Here is a 27,501-nt window from a genome sequence, read left to right on the forward strand (position 1 = left end):
GCATTAGTGCAAAACAAACTGCGATATATTCATAAAAGATTCTTCAAAAACATTTCAGGTACAAGTGAATGAATTGCTGTGCTGTATGCATTAGTGCAAAACAAACTCCTTAATAAGTAACTCTTTTTCTGTCTACTTTTTTCTCCCCGCCCCCTCAATCTACTTTTTTCTAAGTGGAGTTTCATAAAGTTCAGTTGGGAGGAAAATGCTGGGGATGGGTTGTGGTGTGTGTGCGTGCGTGCGTGCTGGAGAGGGACATGATCCCCTCCTGCTCGTTTTGTGCACGAAATCTTTTCCATGGTTATTTTGCCTTCACATTTACTTAGACCTTTAGTCTTTCTGCCTTTTGTTTTTAAACTATGTTTTCTTTTTGTGTTGTGCCACCATGTGGCTTAATTCTATACTACTGTTCTATATATTTTTTAGAAGATATATAGAAATATGATGTTACTTAAGCTTGCTTGGGGAAAATTCTCATGTACAAATGGCTCACTGGATCAGTTTGGAAACTTTGGAAAATTTGATGGTCTGTAAAGAGTGAGTTTGTCATCACATGCCATCATTCCCAGGAATGTCCAAACCCATTTTGGAAGTGTACCATTGCTTTGAGCAGCTCTTGCATTTAAAGAGATAATTTAACAAAGAAGAAAATGCTCTTGGACCATTTTGCAGTTACAAATTTACAAATTGGCACAGTACCCAGAAGGGCTTCCCAGAACATCTGTCCCTGAACTTTGATATAGGATTTTTGCCCACTTAACCCTGCTTGAAAGTTCTGGAATTCAGCTGGGACAAAACATTTGGTCCAGTCCCATCTAAGTCAGTAATGCGTCCATTGGTCAGTTTTGAGATCATGAAGAGGGGTGTGGAGAAGAAGTTCTGGGAATTCTGTTTCTGAGATACTTTACATATTTTTATGTTAAAGCTTCCCCAATTTTTTCCTCTTCACCACCCCCTTCTCCTAAGAACTTCTCATTGGCCTCAACCTCTTGAAGATGACTATTGCAGTTGGAGGAAAGGGAAGAGTAGTACAATGAAAAAGTATGAGGCAAATGGTATAAACAATGGCCTGGTTCACATGTAACTACTCAGAGTATGGGTTGAATTGTGGGTTGTTGTTGAATTATGGATTGTTGTTACGTTCAAACTCTGCACTGTGATTTAACTGTGAGTTGTTAACCACAAACAACATGGGAAAAGAACCCATGGTTTGTTGTTGGGTTGTGAATTCTGTGTTGATCATAGTTAACAACCCATAGCTAAACCATAGTGCAGGTTCTCATATAATGAAAACCCATGATTCAACAAAACCCACAATTCAACAGCAACCCATGCGTAACCTGTACTCTAGGTTGTTGGTGTGTTGTTGATGAGAGGTGGAGCTACACCAAATCAGAATTTCCCCAGTCTTCTTGTAGTATTTAACCTCTTGCTAGTTGCATGTTATGTGATTGATCTAAACAAATAGGGCGAGGGGAGAGAGAAAATTAAGAAGTGCATTTCTTTTGCCTTTTATTAGGGGTAGATATTTAGGCAGCTGCTTTGGATATTCTAGAAAAACAGGAACATTGATTTTGTGTGTTTTACTTGTAGTACAAGTTCCTTAAAATGTTTTTTGGGACCTTCACCAAAGCTTAATAGGTACTTATTGGGGAGCCCTTACTCAAATTCATTGCAGCTTTTTTTTATTCCAAAATGAATTTTCTGTTTAACTATTTTAAACTTTTGGTGCATTCACTTCCTGACTGCTTTGAATTTCAGGATGCTCTAGACATATTGCTGGTCACAATCATGGTTTCTTTTGTTTCAATAAACATGAATTAAGTACAAAAGTGATTAATTTCAAAACTATTTTAAATATAGTTAGGGGGAAATTGTTCTGGGTTGGTAATTAGCAAGTGAGCCTGGAATTATCAGCTGTATTTCAGTTTGCCCATAGATGTAATTATTGAAATAGTATGCTAGGTTGTATTTAATATTCCAGCTTTGTACTCCAGGGGGCAGTAGGATACTTTCTATAGTGGCTTTTTCATTTACTTGTAAAACTTGATGAAACCATATGCATTCAAAGTTTGCTTTTAGATTAGGGATTTTTACATGCTTCTCACCTACATTTTACACTGATCTTAACTGATAAATTACTACTGATACACTGTGAAGACACCTGTTGTGGGGTTGGCACAGACTTGGTTTAGGCTAAAATGAAATATGATGCCTTTACCTCTAAGAGGTTAACAATTCGCTACTGCTGCTATTTTTTGTTTTGTTTTTTATTTCAACTGGGTTTGTGTGAGGCTGAGCATGGCAGCTTGAAGAAAACTTAGGGAAAAAATTCAAAGAAAAATCTTACTCTTTTTCAGGAAATAGGATGTGGGATACAGGGCAAAAGAGGGCTAGAAGTAGAGAGAAGTGAAGGTGGATTCAGTGAAGGTGGATTGCTCTTTGTCTTAGCATATTTACCAGACAGTTATAATACATATTGATAAGGGAGAAGACATTTATTTGGTTGCTCTGGGTTGGGTTATATAAGGCATGCTGATAAAACTCTATTCTCCTGCTTACCTGAGCTGACAGCAGGTGAACAGAGGAGGAGCAGATGGTGTAATCTGCACCATGAATTGGACTCAAAAGCTAACTAGAAATCATTGCAGTTGTCATGCTTTCCTTTAGTTTACTTGCATATTTTATACCATCTGTGCAATAAAAGTTACAAATGCATAGATGACAGTAAAGGTCTTCATTCGCTTGAGTTCTGTAACCAGCATATCTAATTGAAAACATGCATTGTTGGTCATCGCATTTGCCTGCTTTTACTCAGTTAACCTGATCCTTTAGGAAGGATTTCTTGTGCTTTAATATTCAGAATTATTTTATTTTACTTACTTGAGCAGATCAAGGACGTATATTTTGTGTGCCATATAAAAATATATATCTTCAGTCTAACAACAAATGTTTTCATTTTACCACTGTGAATATTTTGAATATTTTGTTTCAGAAGTTCTGCTGCAAATCGAATATATAATTTGCTTTTCAGGTTGAAACTACAATGGCTTTCCCCTGAAACAAATGTAGTTCAAATCTACATTTTATCATTCCAATTTTAAATCCTTTTGGTTTTAAAATAGTGCTGACCTTAAACTTGTTTGTTTAATTTCAAATAATGCTTTTGTTTAAAAATAATATTTTATTTTTGTAGGCCACCTTTAGGGCCCTTGTTAGGGCTGAAAAGTAGTTTATGTTGTTTATTCGTTCAGTCGTTTCCGACTCTTCGTGACTTCATGGACCAGCCCACGCCAGAGCTTTCTGTTGGCTGTCGCCACCCTAAATAAAACTAAATCTTAATTACATTAAACCGCAACAGTTTCTTAACAATTAAAAATTGTCTGTATATTTTAAATATTCTTTTTTTAAAAATATATTATTCTTTGCCTTTTCAGCATCAGTAACTCACCCTAGGACAGCAGCATTTAAACTTTTCAGGCTGGGAACTCACCATTAGCTACACTCACCATTAGCTACCATGTCTTCAATTTCCCCCCCCCCTCTTGTTTGATTTGTGTCTCTTTTTAAAGTCTTTCTCATGGTTATAGAACAACAAAGCCCCAAAAGTGAATAGTAGTGATTGTGCTGGTGTATACCATCTTAAATTAGACATTAACCCAGAGGAATTGTGGAGGGCAAAATATAAAATTTGTAATATAAGGAATTGCAGTATTTTGAATCCTCTGAACAGGTGACCAGTCAAGAATGTTTTATAAAAGTTTATCCCTCGACCTCCCAACATACTTTTTTCTTCTTTTAGGCTATGAATGACTAGTATGTGTTGGCAAGCAAAAAATTATGTGGTTTAATAATTTTTCTGGACAATTAGTTTGTGTAGCATCATTATTATTATTATTGTTATTATTTCTTACCCACCTCTCCCTTTGGATCAAGGCAGGGATCAACATTAAGTGCAACAATACAATATAAATCAAATGCATAAAACTGATTAAAAGAGCATATAAAACTGATACAATATTAAAATAACAATCACATAAAACCGTTACAATATTAAAATAACAATCAGGACATCTTAAAATTCTTAGGTTTAAAATTCATCTGGGTAGGCCTGCCAGAAGAGACTAGTCTTTATAGCTGTCTTTAACTTTGAGAGAGTGTTAAGTTGACTGATTTCTTCTGGCAAGCTATTTCACAGTCTGGGGGCAGCAGAAGAAAAGGTCCTCTGGGTAACAGTTGTCAGCCTAATTTTGGCTAACTGGAGTAAGTTCTCCCCTGTGGAACTGAGTGTGCGGGGGTGATTGAACAGAAAAGGTGATCCCGCAGGTAAGCTGGACCAAAACCATGTAGGGCTTTAAAGGTAATAAACAAAATTTTGAACTTCGTCCGGAAACTAATTGACAGCCAGTGGAGTGATTTTAATGTTGTTGTAATACGGTCACCCCTAGTAAGGCAGACATCATTACATTATGAGATATCAAGCTTACCAACAAGTTCACAAAACTCACTAGCTTAAAAAGAGAGCCAGTGTGGTGTAGTGGTTAGAGAGTTGGGCTGGGAGTCAAGAGATCCAGGTTTTAGTCCCCACTTGGCCATGGAAGCTCACTAGGTGACTTTGGGCCAGTCACAGACTCTCAATACAATCTACCTCACAGGGTGGTAGATAAAATGGAGAGGACGAGGATTATGTACGCCGCCTTGGGTTCCTTAAGGAGAAAAAAAGCCGGGATGAGAATGTAATAAATAAATAAACAATTACTAGCCTGCCAGGATGCACTCACGTTGTTCATTTTTGATACATTGAGAGTTTAAAAGATCTAGCTGACTTAAAGTCTCCAAAAGCTTCTCAGTCTGTTTATCTGAAGGTGATTTGTCTCTCCACAAGTGACTAGGCAAATGGCTATTTGCAATCTTCGTCTGTTTCTACTGGGGTCCAAACAGTTTGGCTATCTACTAAGACCATTTGTGATAACCAGGGCCTTCTCTCTCTCTAATTTAGGGAAGGGCACAGGTCCTGTTGGGTTATCATGCTGTACTTTTGAAGGAGTGCCTTTGAAGCACAGCACATGGTCTGCAATGATTCCTTTGCTCTAGCTCCAATATTAGGAAGAAGGCAGGGTTATGTCTGCAGATTGGAGTTAAACTGTGCTTCAGAGGCACTTTGAGCAGCTCCCAACTCTGGGGATTATCTGCCGTCCTAACTCCAAAATCAGGTGAAGGTCAGAGGCTTATCGCACTTGCCAGAAGTACATTGGTAGTATGTACAGCAGGTGAATTTGTAAATCCTTGTCAGTAAAAGAGCAAACATGGTGTTTTGCACAATTGCAGCTTTCATTTCATTACACAAAGATGTGTATGAGCAATGAGAACCTAGGGTAATAAAAGCATCTGATTTACTATATGACCTGATTCAGTATTATATCTGGATATTTTTTTTTCTAATATTATTAATATTATAAGGCTCAGTGCAGGAATCCAGATTAAAGCCTATATGAAAGATGGCTATCCAGCTGCATCTTGAATGCCTCTAGTGTGGGTGAGCCCACCACCTCCCTAGGTAATTAATTCCATTGTTGTACTGCTCTAACAGTCAGTCCAGCCTGAATCTGGCTTCCTGTAACCTGAACCCATTATTCCGTGTCCCACACTCTGGGATGATCAAGAAGAGATCCTTGCCCTCCTCTGTATGACAACTTTTCAAGTACTTGAAGAGTGCTATCACATTTCCCCTCAGTCTTCTCTTCTCAAGGCTAAACATGCCCAATTCTTTCAGTCTCTCCTCATAGGGCATTGTTTCCAGACCCTTGATCATCCTCGTTGCCCTCCTCTGAACCCTGACCAACTCGTCTGCATCCTTCTTGAAGTGTGATGCCTAGAACTGGACGTAGTACTCAAGATGAGGCTTAAATAGTGCCGAATAGAGGGGAACCAGTACCTCGCACAATTTGGAAGCTATACTCCTATTAATGCATCCCAAAATAGCATTTGCTTTTTTTGCAGCCACATCACAACAATTCCAAGATCCTTCTCACTTGTAGCATTGCTGAGCCAGGTATCCCTTATCTTGTAACTTTGCATTTGGTTTCTTTTTCCTAGGTGCAGAACTTGTCATTTATCCTTAGTAAATTCCATTCTGTTGTTTTCATCCCAGCACTCCAGCCTATCAAGATCACTTTAAACCTTGTTTCTGTCTTCCAGGGTATTAGCTATTGTTGCTGTCTTCCAGGATATTAGCTAGTACAGATTGCCTGCGTTCGGGTGTCACTTTAAGCCATTATGGATTAATAAGCTACTTACAGTAGCTTATTTTGAAAATAAGCTGCTGTTATCCCTTACATGAGCAAACAAATAAGCTACTGTGAGTAGTTTATTAAGCTACTGATTGAAATTTGATGCTCCCTGTCTTACTGTTGTTCTCCTGCCCGAGCAGTGGCGCTGTTTCACCTCTGAAGTGCTGGAGATTTGCAGGATTGGGACAGAACTTTATAAACTGCCTCCCCCAGTCAGGATGCACCAATCTACCATCAAGCCCCTTCCATTTTCACCAGAGGAGCAAAAATTCCAAGTGCCCACAGAAGGAGGAAATGGCTGGAAAATTTGGGGGTTTGCAGGATTAGGACTAAACCTCATAGGCTGCCTTCTCTACACTGCTGGCTTGGTTCCTTTAACGTGTTCCTAATCAGTAAGCCAGTGCAGAGTGGCAGCTGTTTTGACTGCTCTTGCCAGCCAAAACAACTCACTGTGACCACTACACAACACAATAACCCATGGTGGATTAAATAACTCACTCTGCAGAGCGTGGGTTATCACAGTGGCTTATTTTGAGCAAATAAGTCATCGTGTTAAAAAAAAAACTCCTACCAGATGACATGATAACCATGATGGGTTAATTATGTCATCATGGTTTAATTAACCCATCATGGGTTATCATGCCATCTGAATGCAGTCATTGTCTATTGATCTTCATATTGGATTCAAAGGTTGGGACCGAAAGAGTTATTTAGGCTCACACAAGGTGCTTGCGGTTGTGATTTTGTCAGCTATTGGGAAGAGATTATGCAAGGTAGGAATGCTTATACTGCAAGTATTATCACTTAGAAAAACTTCTGTATGCATTTAAAATGTTTAGCCCACCTTTAAGGGTAAAAACTCTCTCAATGCAGTTTCCAGAATATAATCAGTATTTATTAATCAGTATTAATAAAAGATTGCAGCGAGCCCATGGGATAGAGCAGGATATAAATTAAATAAATAATGCTCAGTTCTGTTTTCTCTCAATAATGATACTTTTAATTTTGAGGTATACAGTATAAATGCTGAGTTATTTTTTTGAAAAGAAACATTTCCTGTCCTCCAGCATTCAAGTTACAGATGGAATTTATTCACAGTATTGAAATATAGTACTTACATGGATAGTATCATTGTCCTTTAAAATTTATTGATTGGAGGCAAAGAACAAACCAGGAACAACTTCTGTATCTAGCTGTAATGTGGGCAATGAATGAAGACATGTTATTTATTCCTGTTCTGTCTCTTTAATAATTTCTAAGAATATACGTCATTCCCTCTGCTGCAGAGAGTCATATTTATCCTCTTTATACTCATCCGTACTGGGATTCCCAGTGCTGCTTAATCTTCTTTCTGCTTTCAGATTGGTATTCTAGAAAACGTCTGTTCAGCTCTAGTATAGGAATAAATATTCTTGATGAACCTGAATCTCTCCAAGGATTTTTAAATAAATAATGAGGCACCACACATCTTATTTAATGATTAACCTTGACCCTGGCTAGTTTTGCAAAGTCAGGTTGTGCAGATGTAGTGATGATGAGTAATTTATGCAGGAGGCAAGCTTTTTTTTTAAAAAAAGGTATCCATGGCAACTGTAATTCAATTCCTTCACATATGCAGTATGTCTGTTAGTAACTACTATGGCAACAAATACTATGTATGATCAAAGTGATTATTTTCTGACATCTTAATGCATTTGAAATTTGAATCTTATTAAATGTATTAATTAGTAGATTTTGGCTTAATCAATAAGACACTTCAAAAATCCTAGAGCTCAGATTCATGAATCACCAACAGGAAAATCTTTACCCTCAGTCCCTGCTCTTGTTTTGGTTTCTTTTAAATGAGAATCTTGTAAACCGTGCTAAACTGGCAGTACTCACTAACTTGGTGGTTGGCTTTTCACAAGGAGTTCTTTGTCAGAAAGGCAGCTATTGGTTTTTTGTACTTTCTGTAATTAAAAAAATACTTATCTATAGTATTGAACAAAGTATTGATGGAAACAAAATGTTGTAAATGTTCAACAAGAGAGTGTATCAGAAATGCCCAGAATGTAAGTAAACACCAGAGGATAGTGAGCAAAAAGGAGTGCTTAGTTCAAGAAGGCAGAGCAAAAAGAATCCTGAAGATATTTCTGTAGCTGAGGTCCACTGATTTCAGCCACTCTACCAACGTCCTTCAAACCTGAGTGCTTAACTGCAATTCTATTCAAGTCTACTCAGAAGTAAGCGCTCTCAATTTCATTGGATCTTACTCTCAATTACTTGTGTATAGGATTTTGGCTTATGTGTTGTGTTCTGGAAACTAATTTGCCATATGTGTGTATTCTATGAAATAAGTGATTCAGTTATCTGCAGTATATAGCTTATTTGGTGCAACTTTGTTGAATAACATAACAAAAGAATTTGTAAAACAAGCTGAAGTTGGAAATGCCCTATACTAGTGTGATTCATTGCTGAAGATTTTAAATAGACGTAATCAGTGTTTGTTCCCACCCTTCCACAGTCCAGAATAATATGAATCATTTTCTTCTGCTTTACCCAAACAGTTTGAGCGGAAGTAGTGTGTATTCCTGTAACAAGTTGTAAAGTGCTGGCGGTATCCTCCCAAGTAGTGCTGATGATATACTCATGGGATCTTTGAAAGAATTTTCAAATGGCTTTGGCTTGACTAGACAAACGTTTTGTAACCCTAGCAACCATTTTAACCATAAAATTTTTCCTTCTGCTTTCTGTTGCCACAGCACAGAACTATAATAAATGGCTAAATACTGATATATCTGAATACAGACAAACATTTTGCAATCCTAAAAAGTAACCTAGTATATTTTAAAATACCTATTTTGTAATCCTTTTAAAATTGATATGTTAAATAGCTATTTTCAACGCTGTTTTATTTATTTTTTCTTTATTCAAACTTATGACTAATCAAAGTGTTTTCCCCTCCCAGCCAAGGAGTAACAAAGGAAGGACTGATATATCCAGCTCAAATCTTGAAATAAGGAAGCCTCTTGCTTCCTGAAAAGGACAGAACATATCTGTGTGGCTGATCATTGTCTCATTCTTTCACTGGTTACAACATAATATTTAAAAACTCCAGACTGTGATGAAACTATTTTTTATTACATTATTATACTGCCCATCAGCTGAAGCTCTCTGGACAGTGAACAATTAAAAAACATAAAATACAAGTATGAATTTAAAACATTACAAGTTTAAAAGGCAATATAAAACCAGCTACATTAAAGACCAGGGAAAGCCTGTGCATAAAGGTACGTCTTCAGGAGATGTTTAAAAGATACTATGTTTTCCGCCTCTTGAACTACACAAGGGAGGGTCCTCCAGAGGGTGGGTGCCGCCACAGAGAAGGCCCGCCGCTGAGGTTCTTCATGGTGCCATTCCATTCGTCTTTGAATGGCCAGTAGGGCCTCCTTTGAGGATCATAGTTGTCATTATCATATCCTTTCTTAAGGAAACCCTTGTCTTGATTTGGGGAAGAAAGGAGATTCAGATTAGTAGCTTTTATATGGATATGCACATATAAAGAGGTCTCTTCATAAAACAGTAGACAGGTCTAAAATGCTTTGTTTTTCTAATGTTCACATTGCTACTGTAGTGCTTTGCTCCATGCCTCTTCATAGTTAGAAATATTTGAAGGCTATATCATACTTGCCATATGTGTCTTGGGCACTTCTTTTCTATGGCTGCCTGCTTCTAGAGAGCTGTGGGGGCAAAATCTTTGACTGCTATTGTCACACTTGGGGATATCCTCAATTAGATAATATATGAGAATATATTAGTATTTTTTAAAAAAATCTCCCAGGTAAAGAGCCTGTAGATGTGTAGACTAGCATTCTGCTAGAGAATATATTCAATGCTATCACCTTTTAAATAATAAGATCTGTCTACATTAAAATTTATTCACTACTTTATTCTACTTAAACATGCAGTGTGACTTTGCCCATGGCTAACCTCTTTGGCACTTAATTGCCCTGCTGTATGAGATCTCATACATATTGAGAATTTGTGGAATCATACACCTGTATGCCCAAATCCATCACAATAGATCTTTCTTACCTTTGATGCTTACTAGTTGACTCCATGCCCTAACCTAGAATTTATGTTTTATTTGCCCCTCTGAGCAGCTTTCAAAGTGCTACATGCTACCAGGTAGATGATGCACTTACAGTGCTCCTGGGACACCCAGTTGGTATGTTAATAGTTTTTTTTCTTATTCACTCAACCTCCTGCTCCTAGATGCCAAATGTCTATGAAGTACTTGTAATCCGCAAAGTACAGTGTAATCCTTATGTTTATCTCTTCAACAAACCCATGGTGTTGAGTGATCATATTTTGATATCACAGATTTAGGATTGAATGGACTGGATGGAGCATTTCAAAACTGGTTAACTCGGCAAATTATATCTCTGATTAATTATAAATTACATGAACGACAAAAAGTGGAGAAAGTGATAGCTCATTACATGACTAATTTTCTATAGGGATTTTGCGTCCATTTAGGAAATAATATGTAGCCCATGTATATAGTTTAAAGATAATGAATACACTATGTTTGTCATGGGAAGCCACCATTGATTGCGCCTCTTGTCTCATCTGCATGCTGTGAAATAGACAATCCACATGTGACTGGTAAATATAGTTTCTTACATGGAAGTGTTGTGTGTCCAAAATGTGTATATCTACCCGCTGGTCATGACAAATTTGAAGGAGTTGGTGATTTTTCAAGTACACATTCCAAAATTGCATCAAGAGCATTTTATCTCATCAAATTTGTTGATGAATTAACTGTTGGGGAAACGGATATTTCTCTTTTGATGCTAATTCTGTCTTTGCAGCAGTTTATATTAATTCCGTGTAAAATTGCTTCTTACAGCTTTCCAAAAGCCAAGTAGGATCACTAACATTGAGAGGCATAGTATTTCCTTATTTTATGGATTATAAATAATAGAAATTTCCAGCAAACACTTAACCCTCTATAAAGTTACTGACAAATGAATACAATTTAATTCCCAGAATACCACAAGATGAGTGGCAAATGGCATATCACAGGCTAATACATGTAACTAAAAAAATTACTGGTATTTTAAAACAAGCTACTTGGCTGAAGGGGGCCTTAACAATTCTCTGTCTACTATTTCTCTGCTTCTGACTCAAGGGGTCTTTCCTGTCTAACTTTCAAGGAGCTTTTCTTCATGGGTTCAAACATGCTCTCGGAAACATGTTTGAACCCTACACAAAGAGGGGTGGAGCCTCCTTGGAAGGCATAATTTGGAGAGGAGAAATGAAAGGTAGGAAAATGCTTGTGTTCCATTTCCCCACTGCTTCTCTGCTTCAAATTTCCCCTCCCAAGAGTTTTTGTTTATTCTTTTAGCAAAAGCAAACCCCAAAGAATTGGCATTATTACATGTGTTATGTGCAATAATTACTTTCCTCCTCCTAAGTTACTTCTTAAACTGTATTCCTTTTAGCATATGCAATTAGAGAGATTAAAGCGGGTGTCCCCACCCTTTTTTGGACCCATGGGCACATTTGGGAATTTGGCTGAATTGACACAACACACTAGCCCACACTCAGTGGGTTGTTATCATGATGTCTGAATGCAGTGCTGTTTCCACAGGATGGCTTGTTAACCATCCTGAACAACTCCACAACAGACTGTGTTATCAAGGTGATTTGTTGAAGAAAAATAAGCCACACTGCATGGTTAACAAGCCACCCTGTGGAAAATGTCCTTGGTTCATACAGTATGCTAACCCACAGTTCAAAACAACCCACACTCAGTTGTGTGAATCTAGGCTTTAAGAAACTGCTGTGGGCATCACCGCAAAATGGCTGCATCATTTTGTTTAAGATCCAATTTATATATCTCTGAGCACTAGTTATATACTGTGGGTACTATTTTGGAATGGCTAGCTGTGTTTTTACCACTGTATGGTTCACACTTGACCTACACTAGGCCAGTGTTTTGATGTTTGTTTTCCTGGACTTCTTAAAAGACTATAAACTGTTTGAGAATAATGTTTCACAATTCCTGGACAGAAATGGTTGAATAGAGTGTTTTTTCTAAAAGCACTATCACCCTTAACTTCTTTAGTTAATATAAAGAAATATGGGATAACTAGGAATTTCTTCTTTGCCCTGGAACAATCTGGGAAAATGAAACTGGTTATTTCCTTTTCTTGTTGGCAGTGCAAACAGTATAAAACTGACGTTTTCTTGTTCAGGAAAGGAATAAGTGGGAGTAAACTGTTTGAAACGACCAATGCGACTTCAATAAGGGCTAGCCATGACTTTTATATCCTACTTGTGAGTGTCCAAGATAGCCACTATTGGCAACTGAATGATGAACTAGATGTAATTTGGTCTTATTCTGTGAGACAGTTATAATGAAGATAGAAACATAGGTTTTCTGGCGTTCTTCTTTTCACAAGACGATCTTTGTAGGTCCTATCATGTAGGAAAATTAATATTACAGAATCCTGAGAAATGAGGGTACATCATTAAGTTCTGTTTGTTCAGTCTTTTGCATCTAGTGCAAGGGAGAAAGGGTTCTGACATATGTGGCATGCAAGGTATTGCTGTTAATTTGGATTTCCAAGGGTTGTTTAATGGTCTGTATGTGTAAATCTTTCCATGTAAAATAAGGCATAAATTCATGTACCAAATGTTTGTGACTAACCATTATTCATCAGCAGTTTCCCCCTTTCATGTTTGTCTTATCATGTGATGTTTGTCCTTTAATACTGTCTTTGTCTTGGCTCCATTCTTCAGCTTTGTGACTAAATGCTGCTGTTTGGAAACTTCACTTTTAAATAGTCAGATTCTTGAAGAATAAGTGATACCAGTAAAAAGAGAGACTTTGCAGTGGCATAACAGTTTGTGATATATAAATTGTTTCTTCTGATACAGTACAAATGCTTTGGTATTAGAATTCATTTTTGTTAACAAAACGCCTTAAGTTTTTTTTTTATAGTTATCTTTTCCCAGCTTCTGGATTGTATGAATGTAACCTGACTTGCTTCCAGAATGACTTAGCTGGATCCAGAGAAGCACATGTGTGCCAGTGGTGGTGGTGATGAATATGATGGCTATTTTGTGCTGTTTGGTGGAGCTTCTCATACCTCATGACACATTGGTGTGGAGAGGCCCCAACTTTTGGGACATGGTTTTCTTGATGGCTATGAGGAGCTGCTGTCAGAAGGGTGGAGCTGTCCCTATGTACGAATGGTAGCAAATTACACTTCTCTCTATCCTAGACATAATCAAGAAACCAACAGTATATTATTCAAAGAAGTGTATGTACTACACACTTCATACCTTGGCACCTACTTAATAAGTTAGGATCTGTTTGAACCAACTGTGACCTCCTTGAGTTTCTTAGTTAACAAGGACTATCTGAAAAAATCCCCCAGGTGATAGTGGAAATAAGAGGTAGGGGTGCTGCATGACAAAAGATCAATGGAGCTAGTGTTACGGAAAACTGGATACCACACGGAGAAACTGGAATCCACACCAAAGTTCTTGTTCAAACAGATAGCTTTATTCGCTAGCGAAACAGCAGCTGCCCTGGGGACTGGGAGGAGGGGCTTTTTATACACGCCCCTCATACAAAGGGAACGCACGCCCCGTACAAAAGGAACGTGCGCGCGCACACATTTTACACAAAGGAATTGCGTGCGCACCTATAGCAGCATGGCAGAACCTGTTCAAACCTGTTCGGCAGGAATGTCTGCTTCGGACCTCAGGCATGCGCAAAGGGCACGGGGTTCATTTACTCCGAGGTAAGGTCATAACCGGTATGACAGCCGGTTCCCTCACACTAGTGGTCCAAGAAACTGGACTTTGAAGGAAATGAAGATGAAGGAGGCAAATGTCTGAAGGAAAAGGAATGAAGGAGACAGCTTGGAACTGAGGATGAAACATGCCCAAGCTTAGGGAAAGTAGAGATATCTCTTCACATTGTGTGACAGTTATAATTGCTATCATTAGCTGTAATGACATAAGGATAGCTTTTTCTTTTTTCCTAACATATAGCACTCTGAGTCCATATGTTATCTTCGACGTGGCATATGAGTATAGTCCGCAATTTGCTAATTATACTTTTACATGGGTGGACAGAGGCAGCATGTCAATTTTAATTCCCAGGTAATGCTATGCTGTGTGGAGCTAATTTTCTTTTGATGTATTATTTTCACATTCATTTATATCCCTATTAACAGTATTTTTTTCTAATAATGTTAATGGAATTCAAATCACAATTCTGTTGATGTATTTAATATATGTTATTTAAGTTCTCTTTTGGAGGCATTTCTGTGTTTGAAGTCTTACAACATCAAGATATAAAATTTGAAGTGTTTTTATTTCACAAGTCCTCTAAAAACATAAGGACAATCTTTAAATGGCAACCTACAATTGCCAAAATGTATGTATTAGTAATTTTTAAAGCAAGGCATGGAACTAAGATAATCGTGATTTTTAAAAATATTTGAAGAATTTAATATTTGAAGCTATTATCACTGTAGTACCTGGAGAGCCTGTGCTAATTTAATTATTTTAATGCTGCTTTTTAAAAAAAGCATTAACATAGGCCTTAGACTATAATGGGAAAAAACTGCACCTATCCTCTACTGTGAATATCACAGTAGTGTTTGTAAATATTTTTAATATGATTTCTTTTTTAATATCCAATATGTTTGAAACCCCTACAGAGTAAAAGAGCATTCAGGAGATGAGAAAAGGAAAATAAGTTTTCCTTCTAGAAGTGTTAGAATAGCCTTCCCCAATCTGGTGCCCTATAGATGTTTTAGACTGCAACTCCCATCAGGCCCAGCCAGCTTGGCCAGTAATTAGGAATTCTGGGAGTTGAAGTTGAAAACATGTAGGGAAGGGCAGCTGATTGGGGAAGGCTGTCTCAGAATTAACTGAGGAGGGAATTGTATTGGCTTGAAAAATATTGGACATTTAAATCAAAATTGTATTAAAGGTATTTACAAAACCTTTTGGCAGTCTATTCTACTTTTTTGCTCCTTCATTATTTTTCCTGCACCAATATCTGCAGGCATTTATTTCATATATAGCCCACCTTTCTTCCCAAGTAGTTCAAGGCATCACACATGATTTTCCATTCTCCATGTTATTCTGTGCTGTAAAGTTGGTTAGCCTGAGATATAGTGACTGGGCCAAGGTCACTCAGTGCGCTTCACTGCTGAGCAGGGATTGTAACTTGGGTCTTACCTCCAATAGTGTAGGTTCTGTACTGTAGGGTACATAACATTAACAGTTTATTAAGCCAGGAGCAAATATCGAGCCTTTGCACTCCCGTCTTGACCTTTACCTCCTACCTTCATGCTTTAGTGGTTCAGCCCTGATCTATTTAATCACTGTTCTCTGTTAAGTTTGAAATTATGATGTCAGGACACTAACCAGGGTTCTGAACCATAGTTTGATTCTGATTCACATTCCTAGTTAGTCAATTGACATTAAACCAGATGTGATAATTTCCAAACAGGTCAGGATTGAATCTGGCCCATGAAGGGAAGAGTTGAAGTGAGAGAGGGAAGCATGTGGCATGATGTTTATTGCCAACTTAATCAATTACTGTTTTTTAAGCCAGGAAATTCCCTCTAAATTCGGCCACTGTTTTCAATGTTACTTACTCCCTCCCAAGTTAGTACGTATAGGATTGCAGAAATAATACATGTGTTGCTCAATCCTTAATGCCATTAATTTACAAAGAATTCTGAGGGCCAGAATGTCAAATGTGGTTGCTAACTTCAAAATTTCATAATCTGTAAGATCAGAATATTTGAATAAATCACTTAGTTTTTTTATATAAAACTATTTTTTTCTGAAATGTGAATTGTATTCCAATGTATTCAGCAAATTCTTTTTAAGCAGTTTTTGAAATAATCAGTATTAGATTGGTAAGCATGTACTGATAGCTAAAAAGACTGAAACCTAGTGTATAAAATATATCTATTAATACCTAAAGCAGTTGATATGGTGCTTGAGACCTTCTCTTACTGTCATTCAGCTTTTGTGCTTTGACATTCTGAGAAGTTTGTTTTAATAAGCTTGAATACTTGTGTGATTTTGTTTTGTGGCTGTTCAATTAAATTGAAACTGAGATCCTTAAAACAGCTTGGTTACAATATGAATTGAAAGTACTTTTGAGTTAATAATATTTCCAATGCTTTGTGCACATGATCCATTTTATATAATACACCCACAGATCACTGCTGCCAGTAAGCAGATTGAAACCAAGGCTGTAAATTTGGTTTACTGGAAGCATTTTTATTTGCAGCATTATATTTTTGTTAGTGTTTGTCAGGATCCTAAACTCGTGTGTATGTGGGCTTCATTTCTAGCAGCCAAAATGTTTCTGGTAAGTAGATATCAGTTGATTAAAATGGAATTGTCTCTTTAAATGGTTTAATCCCTAGTTCATACGCATTCCCAGCAAAAAAACTTCATACTTGTAGAGGGTTAATGGAGACTATTCTGAGAATACAGTAACATATGAAAACAGTTAAGGGTTTGGAATTGTTTATTTTCCTACATTGTTAGTCATCAGTGCCAGTGTACTAGTTTCCTTGTGGCTTTTAGTGGAAAATGTTAAAGGCTCAACATAATTTTTACGTTTGAACTGAATTAGTCATACAAAACTGGCAAGGATATTCTGTAAGGGCTGCCCAAACGCTGCTTCCCCCCTCCCCCTCTACAGGAAGTTGCATCCAGAGCAGTAGCTTAGTTCTTTGGTAAGTGTAACATGTGAGCATTACTAGGCATTTCATCCTGCGGGTCTGCAGTCTGTGCTATTTAGACTATTGCTCGGTTGGAATACTGCTGCGGGTGTGATTTTGTGTCCTGTTAATGCGCTCTGTAATGACCTTTTTAAGGCACTAGGTTTTTGTACCGTTTGCAGTACATCTACTGCAGCAAAAATCGTAAGTTAATGACAAGATTGGATAAACAGAGCATAACCTGAAGAACTACCAGACTGGCAGAGATACAAATCTTCGAATAAAGAAGTTGGCTGAAAGATAATCCTTGGAACCTGATTTTCTCTCCTTCGCCCCCCCCTTTTTTTTTACATCGGTCTGAATGACAGTTATAATGGGAGCTCTATTCACACAGTGATCAAAAGAAGCACTCGAGTGATGAACTACTTCTGCAAGAAAAGTCCAAAGCAGTAATTCAAGTGCTTGTGCTTTGGTGTTTTGCTAAAGCATTTGTCGGTACTAGCGTTTATGTCGTCTGTGTTCCCTGTTGGAGCAACTAGAGCAACGGCCTGATGGTGGAAAACAAATGTTCTGCATTGCTTTTCTGACTGATGGAGTAAAGCACTCTTTGTTACTGTCTGTTGGAGAATCTGGATCGAACAAGCAATATTATTATTTGAGTCTCATTGTCCTTTGTTGTCTGACTCATCACATGTAAATGTACTGCAGCTTAGCTGTACATTGCAGGGATTTTTACATGGAGAAGAAATGTCAACCCTTGGAGCTCTAGTTCTGAACAGCAGCTGAGAATAGATTGCTTTTTCTGTGGTGGATTTCTGACATTGAGGCAAATAAAATTGTTAGTTGCAAAATTATTATGACCTGGAATGCTTGGGGACAGCCATGTATGCCTTTTTCGGAAGAATTTTTGCTACTGCTAACTGGAAACTGACCTTGCTGAAGTGGAGAGAGCTGTGATCATCTCTGCCAGAGCAATTGTCTCTTGTTTCATTCTGTACAGAATGGTGTTATGTTGTCTATAACAATGATTTTGCTGTTAAGTTAATTCTACTTTGTAGAAATTTAACAAAAGCAACTTGGTTGGGACATGCAATATCTATACATGCGATGTAATTTCTACTTTAGTATTGATTGAACAAAGCATAGTTTAGTGAGTGAGTGCTATAAAGTAAATACCATAAGTATTTTATGGAATATTTTTGGAAAACGTCATTAGCTGAATACCTCAGGTTACTTAATTTGGTAAATAAAATATAGTTATGTCAATTAAAGATTTCAGAAAACAGCAGTAGTATTTGCAAATTATGTTTAGGAGGAAAAGAACTTTCTGTGCTGTCTTGGCTATAACTGGAGCAAAGCTGTTCCAAATCTAGTTTTTCTTCTTCAAACTGATCGAATGAGTCGAGTGTGTATTGTTGTTTTGGAGGAGGTGGAAGATGATTCTCCCACATTTTTCCCCAAACTGCCTCAGGAAAGCATATCTCTACATCCTTCACCTTCAGCACATGGTTTGGTAAGAGGGTCTTGCTAAATATATCCTATTTGTAATAGTGGCTCAAAGTTCAAATGAGTGTAGTTGTACTTGTTCTGCTTAAATAGTGAACATAGTATGTAAAATTACTTCCAGATTTAGCTGTAATCCTAATGAATGTATTTTCTTCAAAGGAGTATTTTGGTCATTGGAAAGTAATAAATGGCTTCTATTTCTTTGCTAGATAAATTGATTCCTACAATAACTGGCCATGTGTTGTTGTTTTCAGAATTCATATAACATACTCTGTAGTATAGCAAGTCTCATTCTTAAAATATGGGAACACAGGTCATGTGATGCAGGGCTACTATTCTGCTCACATCTTCATAAAATTTGACTGGTCTTTAGTAAAATAATTTGGGTTGGTTCATTTAATACAATGGTTTGTGTGGTGATATGCTTTCAGAAGTTTGTGCGTGGGTTAGCACCAGCAGACATTTTTAGAAATAGAGGTATTTGTCACTAGATCATTTAAGTGCACCGGGCTTCCTTACTGTCCATCACATTAAGAAAAAATTGACTAGACATTTTAATGTAATGTTTCTTTGAAAGTGAATGTCTTAAGCATTCTTCAAAATATCACCTGTTAATATTGGGCACTTTTCTCCCTGTGGCAATAGGCAATATTCTTATCTTGTGTTGATAATTAATGCAGTTGTTTAAGTAGAACAATTTGTAAGTTTATATTAGACAGTTTTCTAATAAAATATTTGTGATAAAAATGTTTTGTTATTCATGGTTTGATATGTGAAGTAATAACTATGCATGAGTACTGAAAGCTTTGAAATTAAAATGCTCCCTCTGTTTCTTTTATTTCAGCCACCACTCGTTCAAGCTATATTTAATGGGGACCCTGATGAAGTTCGAGCACTAATTTTTAAGAAAGAAGATGTCAACTTTCAGGTAAAGAGGCTTATGTATTGCTCATAGATTTAAATCAGTTTTGTTACCTTTATCTTCTCATTTGTGACTCTTTAGTCTTTGTAACATTATTTGTCTAGGAAATAAAACTAATCTTACTACTACTTCCTTTGACAGACTGTAGCTGCACTACATTAATTGATCATAAAAGCAGTCGCCTCACTAGTTTAAATTTTAAAGAAATTTTAATTATAGACATATTAAACTGCAACAAAGTTGCCACCACAAACATAGCTTCTCCACCCTTTCCCACTATTTGTAATCTTTAGCTATGCTCATCATCCTTGTTGACATTACAGTCATCCCATTTTGCCCCTTTCATAAAGGCAGGGAGAAACAAGGCAGAATGAAATGTCAGAACATAGAGGTTTTTAGAGATCCAGAAAACTCTATCAGATTTTCTGAAACTACTCTGCTTTGTCTGGTCTTCTTTAAGTGATCTCATCTTTGGCAACCACATAGACAACTGAAGATCTTTTTCTTTATGTGGAAGTCACGAAGCTTTCTGATATTGTAAAATCAGTCTCATGGTCACTAAGGAAGCTTTCAGTAGTTATAAAGTTTCATGGACATTAGACATTAGAACAAGTGGGTATCCAACAAAATGTTGCAGTGTAGAATATTCCTGGTTCCATGTTCTAGACAATTCAGCAATGCGTTTTTAGAGGATGCTTCTTTCCCTTCCCTCTCCCTGCAGTTTTTTTAGTTTTTTCCCCACCTATGTTCAGCAGTCCATGCCATATGGGCTTTGTGGGCTGGTGTCAAAGGTAAGCAAAGCTGGGCATCTGCCGAGGCCCCACAAAACAGCAGGGATCCACTGACAAAAGCTCCCCGCAGCTGCTGCTCCTCTTCACCATTGCAACCTGTGTGTGTGCCTGCCTTTTGCTCTGGCCCAGACAACAGTGGTGATGAACAGGAGCAGCAGCAGATGAATTTACCTATTTGCTCTGTGGCTCTCTTCCTCTCAAGCAAGCCAGTGATAGCAAAGATGAGAAACACAGTGAGAAGCCATAGCAGGTGGTGATAAGTGTGGTGAGAAAATACACTTACTGAGGGAGGTGGCCCATTGAGGATGTCTTGCCCAAGGGCCCACAAAAACTTGCAGCTGGCACTGTTCATTGGGCTGTTTTGGGTGGTTTCTTTTTGGGTGGGGTTGCCTTCAGGGTTAGTTTCTTCAATATATTTTGTACTTTTGTGAACTTTAGGGATCTCTCAAGCGGGCTGTAAACCTTCCTTATTAATGGCAATATAAAGATAGACACTTGGAATATAGACTTACTGTTAGTACATATGATGCTATAGGTAGTCTTTGCATGCAGCAAAATTCTAATCATGTTTACTTGGAAGTAATCCCTTTATGTTTTGTGGGACTTACTTCCAAGTAAGTGCACATATTATTGCAGCCTTGTCATATAATTATTTCAATAGTGGTATGTGATTTTCACATTGCTGATCCCAAGATACTATGTAAACCTTTTGCCTGAAAAGCAGGAATCATAATATGTGTGTGTTCTGATAAATAGTCAGTATGCATGTCTATTCAGAAGTAAGCCCCATTGAGTTCAACAGGATTTACTTCCAAGAAAAGCAAGTTTAGGGTTGTAACTTATAAGAGGGACATGTTTTTCAACCAATTAGACAAGTAGCACATAAGGATAGTCTGCTTGTATTAATACTCTGTTATACCATTTTGTCATGGAAACTGTTTTGCAAAATAAGATGGTAGAAATTTGGTTTATGTAGTAGGAAAAAATTCTTTAGTTGGTACAGTATATAAGAGGAAAATATTTGTAGGTATTCTGGAGAAACCTTGGATCATTCTCTGGTCTGAGCAGAATTAATCATGGTTTGCATTTCTGAATTTTTAGTGTATATATACACACACACTACAAATGCATTCTTTATATACTGAGTAACTTATGTCATGATGGCTGTCAGCTGCTGAAAAAAGCATCATGAAAAATAAATGACTGAAATCAAATGAACATTGAAACAAGATTGCTCATTAGCATTTCAAACCAACTTTTCAAAACAAGTATATTTCAAATATAAGAGTGTACAATAACCAGATTTAGGCATGCCCTCCAGAATGCCAAAATCTGGGATGTGGTCACAATAAAGCCTATAGTGGGTAAAGGGACTAATTAATTCTCCATGAATCTGCAGATTACGGGCAAACCAGGAATTGAGAGAATCGTTTTATGAGTGTTAAATCACAAGAATGTACTGTTTGGAGGAACTGTTCAACCTCTGTACCATTCATATTAATGTATCATTTTAAATTTTGAGTATTTCAAGAATTGCATTCTTTGAAAGGTGAATAGTATTTATACTGGAACTGATGCCACCACACAGATCACAATGAATGTTTTATACTTGGTGCTGCAAACTTTACGAATCCTAACTTACATGTGTGCTCTTATATGTGCACAGGTCTTCTGTCGTTGGAGATCTCCATTCCTCCACCAGTGGAGGAAACTGATCTGCATATGCAATCAAATGTCAGTATAGTTTGGCTTCTTCCTTTGAAATTAAGAAGGAACTATATACTCTTGTCAGAACTTCCAAGTTTGAAGCAGGTTGCTTGACTAGGGTTGTGATATGGTTTTTTGGGGGAAATGTTACATTTTTCACTTCTTGCATTACTCATTGAACAGATTAAGCCTAGGATAAGCAAGCGAGTCTGGGTTTTTTTAGGCTAAAACTTTGAAAATCAGTATGGAGGAATGCCCTACCACTAGCACACACACATTAGAAATGAATACAAGTCCACAAAATCAGTAGGAATGGTAGCAAGTAAAATTGGTGAAGGGAAACCAATAGCAAGCACTTAGAAACGCTTAATTTTAATAATCATTGTCTGGGATTCACAGAATCCTGTGAATGAGTGGGAAAATGTCTGTGACTGTAACAGGGTGTGTGTTGGGCATTTCCCTTCCAGCTGCATCCCCTTGTACCTGTCAAATCCTGCTCTAAAGGGCCTCTTGAGGCTGGCTCTTGGCAGGGGGAGGTGCAAGGAGCTGCTGTAGGAATTGAAGCTGGAAAATCCCCTGGGTGCACATAGTGTTTTTTAGATCCTGATTATTGTACCTTTACAAGAATGTCGAACAACTGATACTGTGCGTGCAGTTTCATTATTTTATTGAAGTTGGCATTTTGTATTTGTTTGGCATGCAATCAATAACTTTACCAAAGGTGTTAGCAATTTCAGCCGTAGTTGTCTGCCTCAGTAGTATGCAGCCAGTAGTATGTTGACTTTGGAATTATAGAATGTTGACATGGGCCAGTGAATCAAGTTGTTCATGGAGAACTTGCATAAATAATCTCAGCTGAGGTAGCTTGTGAGAAGGAAAATGTTCTAAATGTCTACTGGATATAAGCTTAACCATGCCAGTTGGCAAAATCATTGTGCCAAAGACACTGTGTTGTGTAAACAGTCTGAAGCATAAACATTTCAGTAACTCACCAACAAAAAAAAAACTTTTTTTAAAGAAGACTTTTTATAACTTCCTTAATGCTTCTGCCACAAACGTGAATTTTCATTTCCTTTCTAATGAGAAGATGCTAATAAACGGATTACTCATTTCTCCTATATAGTAAAGTTTGTCTGTTCTATTTAAGTGACATGTCTGTGGGATAGTTCCCCAGTAGCAGAAGATAGATATAAGGATGTGGCTCTCCTCTCCTTCCCATCCCCAGTTTTCCAAATGTGTATTGCTTGTCAGTGTCCAATAGTGATGTGGGGCAAAAAAGGCTTCCATGGATGTTTTTTGTTAAAAAATGGAACAATTTCCATTTCATAAATTCATTAGTAACAGTGAGTGGGTGCCAATTGCAAATAAAATATTGGTCAAGGTTGGCAGTTCCAGAGTTGGAAATTTTCAGGTGATCATGCTTAGCAAGTATGTGAGAGAATACATATATGTCATTGAAATATAAATACACTGGAAGTACATATTAATTCCAGTGTGAAATGGAACTAATAAGTAGTGACAGCAAAACTGAAGTTGGCCCAGCAACCTTTGTGGAAGAGAGTTGAATTCTGTTGTAGTATCATGGTTACAGCATATCATGCACAGTTCTTTAGGTTGCTAAAAGTAATTTTTGCATCCTTCTCCATCTGGAGGGCATTACACTGGGGAAAACTCTATTACTGGGTCAACAGTTTTCAGTATTTTTATTTAAAACAATATACTAGAAGTATTGCTACAAGTATTCCAATAAAAAAATCGATGTTATTTAAATATAACATTTAAATCATATTAAGTGTACTTCTGTTTTACCCCTCAAATATTTCAGGTCAAATACTTGTGGTCTGTTGGGCGAAAAAAATAACATGGGGTACTTTTTGAAGCTACATTGTTTATTAAAGACAAGTAAAATAAATATGCTAGTGTGGTGTAGTGAGAGCCAGTGACTCGATTCATATGATATGACAAATCACCATGGTGAGTTCTCGTGTTGTCCAAACCCAGAACACTTTCCCCAGTATGGCTTCTTTTTTGGCAACAAGCCACAGTGAGAATCCATGGCTTGTTGCAGAGTTTATTTCGCCCATGATGGGTTATCGCTTCATCTGAACTCGGAAGACCTATTTTATTATGAGTTGCAGCGTTCGGTTTCAGTGCCACCCAGCAAGAGCTGCAAAAAACCCTGTTCAACCTGGTTACCTGATCTCTCCAGTTACTGTTTTTCCAAAGTATCAAAACTTGCCCGGCATTTTTAAAATTTATTTTTTACTGCCTCAGAAATGCACAATTGGGGTTGTAATTTTTTGTTGTTGTTTGCTCTTATGACTGTCCAATATATGGAGTCTTGCCTGGTCAATTTTCTTGTCTGTTTCAGCTGTCTAAAGGGAGCAGGAAAGGGGAGTAGATAATATACAAGGATTTTGACAAGACAAGGTTGCCTGTACACTAATTTGCACACAATTGCGAAGGATTGGGAGAGAGATAATATTAATGGGAAGGAAGGACACAGTGCTGCAGTTCAGAAGCACCGAAAATGGGAGGGGGGATGCCAAAGGTGTACGTGTACCAAAAGGAGGGGTACAGTATCTCCCCCTTTATGATGTGTCGGGTTTTTAAGTGTTGGAGTGACAGTTCTCAGTGTCCCCCATCTTTTTCAATATTTCCCCGAGTCTCCTGCTGCTCTGGAAAGAGGAGATCTTACTCTACCTCCCTTTTTGTGACTCTTTATGGGAGAACTTATTGCTCCAGTTATTGCGATTCTCTGACATTTCATAAGGAAATCCTGAGAAGATGACTGCATGTGATGAAGTGAGAGGGGCATGGGGGGAGGGTATTTGTAAGTACAGCTGGTGCTGGGTCCCCATCTGTTCCTTCCTATTCTGCTCCGCACTAAGGTGTTTTTTCTCATGTCGAGGAAATTTGTATGTTTTATGGGACTGGGAAATAAACGGAATGCAAATGTACACAAATTTAGTGGCTGGGAAATTAATGGAGGAGAATTTGCACAAATTTAAGGGTTAATAAGTAAATGGAGTGGAAATTTCCGCACCTGCAATTAATACATGTGTGCAAATTTGCCCTCCTTTTATTTAGAAGCACTTAAATTTGCTCAAATTTCACCCCCATTGACTTTCCAGTTATTAGATTTGCTTACAATTCTGAGTATTTGTAGACTGGTTTATCATTATGTGCAGACTAACCCATTGTGGTGTGTCAGTTAGAGTGTTGGACTTGGACTTGGGAGACCCAGGTTCTAGTCCAATTTAGCCATGAAGCTTAGTGAGTGACTTGGGAACAGGTTGAGACTGGGTTCACACAATGCAATAACCCACACTCAAGGACTGAGTGTGGGTTGTTGTTGAATCATGGTTTGTCTGAGCTCAGACATGCTAACAAACCATGGTTTGTTAGCATGTCTGAGAATCCATGGTTTGTTGTTAGGTTATGAATTGTAGGTTGTTCATGATTAACAAACCATTGTTTGTTAACTCAGTTGGGTTTAGACAACATGATAACCTATGTTTCAGTGACAACCTACACTCAACCTATACTCAATCCTTGAGTATGGGTTATGTTGTATAAATCCGGTCTCTGCGTTCACACCATCAGGGAAGGAAACTAAGCCAGCATAGTTTTATTTTCCTGCCCTGTGCATTAGGTGTTGAGCAGTACCTAATTACCAGAATTAAACTTGCAAGGCACAGTTTGTAGTGTCATCTGAACCTGGTGGGGTGGGTTATAAGCCACCCTGCAACCCTGAATCAAGCCATGGGTTCTGGGATGGTTTGTAAACCCATCTGCCACCTACCCTCATTGGGTTTGGATGACACAACAAACCATGTCCAGTGATGGTAATTATGGTAATTACATGGTTTGTGACCAGAACATGCAGGATGGGAAAATAAGCTATGGTGGCTTATTTTCCTCACCTGACCTTGCAAACCCAGCCAATCACTGAATGTCAGCCTAACCTATCTTGCATGGTTATTGTGAGGATAAAAAGGGGAGGGGGAGGAGAAGGATCATATATGCTGCCTTGGGCTCCTTGGAAGAAAGGTGAAATACAAATATAATAAATTAATAAGTTTAAAATTAAATCACTCTCTAGGGTATTAGAAAATTTCCCAGTTCAAATGACTGTATACTGATTAGTCTAATTTACAATTCAAATTTTTCTGGAAAAATCCACATTACTGCCAAAGAACAACCATCTCTGGAGTAAGATTGAAGCTGGACATTTTAGGATGTAAATGGAGACAAAAGCTGTAGAACAGGTGCAGTGGAGTTGTTGATGCCATAAATTTACTACTTATGCTATAAAATTCTTTAATGTTGTATAAACTATCAGGATTTTCTAAGACTAGCTCTATGCATATTTACTAGGAAGCAAGCTCCATTGAACACAGTACTTTTAAGTACTTTTTACTCTCTATTTAAGTAATATATAGAGAATTACACTATCAATCTAGGCTAACTTTCACAAAGAGTATACTGTTGTCTATCTTGTCCTATCCCATAAGTACTTAAATGGCTTTTCTGCTCTTGGTCAGTGACAGTTGTGTTGCTGCAGAAGTGGGGATCTGTGGATATTCATGTTTCTTTGTAGTCACCTCTCAAATAGTCTTGTCTCCTTAAGCAGGCATGGCTACCAACTGATAGTATTTGGTGAGATTACCATCTTGTGATTTTGGTCAGCCTTGTACTGCTCTGCTTTCTCAAAAGAATTTTCACAGACTTAACTTCTTTCTCATGGAATGGAAACAATCTTTAGAAAACAATTGCTTCATAAGGCTTCAGCTTAATTTTCCTGAAAGGATGTATTTTGAAATGAGCAGCCCAGTGCTACTTGGGAAATGCTTGCATTAATTGTTGACAAGAACAGTACTGATCTGAAGTATCTGTAACTTTCATTTGATCTACACAAACTTGTAGAAAGTGCAGAAGTGCTGTGTTGTTTTGCTGAAAATTGAATTAGGATGAGAAGAAGCACCCTTGCCTACTTTAATGTGCTGGTAGGAGCATGCTTATATATAGAACTATCTCAAATCCAGTGTTAGCTACTTGTCCATTTCTTCTGGTGTGATAGTCAAATGTTGTGGGTCATGGCCTTGATGCAGTTGTATAATCTCAGCTGCTATAGTTTTGATGTTGACAAATACAATACAAAAAGATATTGGTTCATCCAGATTTGTTCTTGGAGTTATTTCACATTACAAATCCCATCATATTTTAAATGGCTGATGAAGTAGGGGCATAGCTTGAAATTAGGGCCAGGACCCTAATTGTATTCATGTGATGGGGTTTGAAGAACTGATCCTTATACTCATAGCTCTTTTGGGTTTTTAGTTTCCTTTGGATTCTGGTCCATGATCAAACCATGATTCTGTAAAATGGAAGAATTGGTTTATTTTCCTGCCCTGTGCATTAGGTGTAGACTGGATGGTTAATTACATGCAGGCTAGCAACTTTTGTAGATGTATTTGCAAAGCTGAAATAACTATATTTTTTCATTTCCATTATGCAAAGTG

The 27,501-nt window shown here is 37.6% G+C and overlaps 1 protein-coding gene across 2 annotated transcripts in view; it reads left to right on the forward strand.

The window, feature by feature from the left end:
* Positions 1-27,501, forward strand: part of ANKRD28 (ankyrin repeat domain 28) — a 102,620-nt gene that overhangs the window by 31,213 nt on the left and 43,906 nt on the right. Inside the window, exons 1-2 of one of the 2 annotated variants that reach the window (XM_063128682.1) lie at positions 17,085-18,563; positions 19,401-19,484. In XM_063128682.1, coding sequence (XP_062984752.1) covers positions 18,447-18,563; positions 19,401-19,484 — 201 coding nt within the window. In that variant the 5' untranslated portion in view covers positions 17,085-18,446. Of the gene's footprint in view, positions 1-17,084; positions 18,564-19,400; positions 19,485-27,501 lie in introns of those variants that run through there. The other variant, XM_063128690.1, reaches the window with a different exon arrangement.

Source organism: Elgaria multicarinata, chromosome 1 (genome assembly GCF_023053635.1).
Source record: "Elgaria multicarinata webbii isolate HBS135686 ecotype San Diego chromosome 1, rElgMul1.1.pri, whole genome shotgun sequence".
NCBI classification, from domain to species: Eukaryota; Metazoa; Chordata; class Lepidosauria; order Squamata; family Anguidae; genus Elgaria; species Elgaria multicarinata.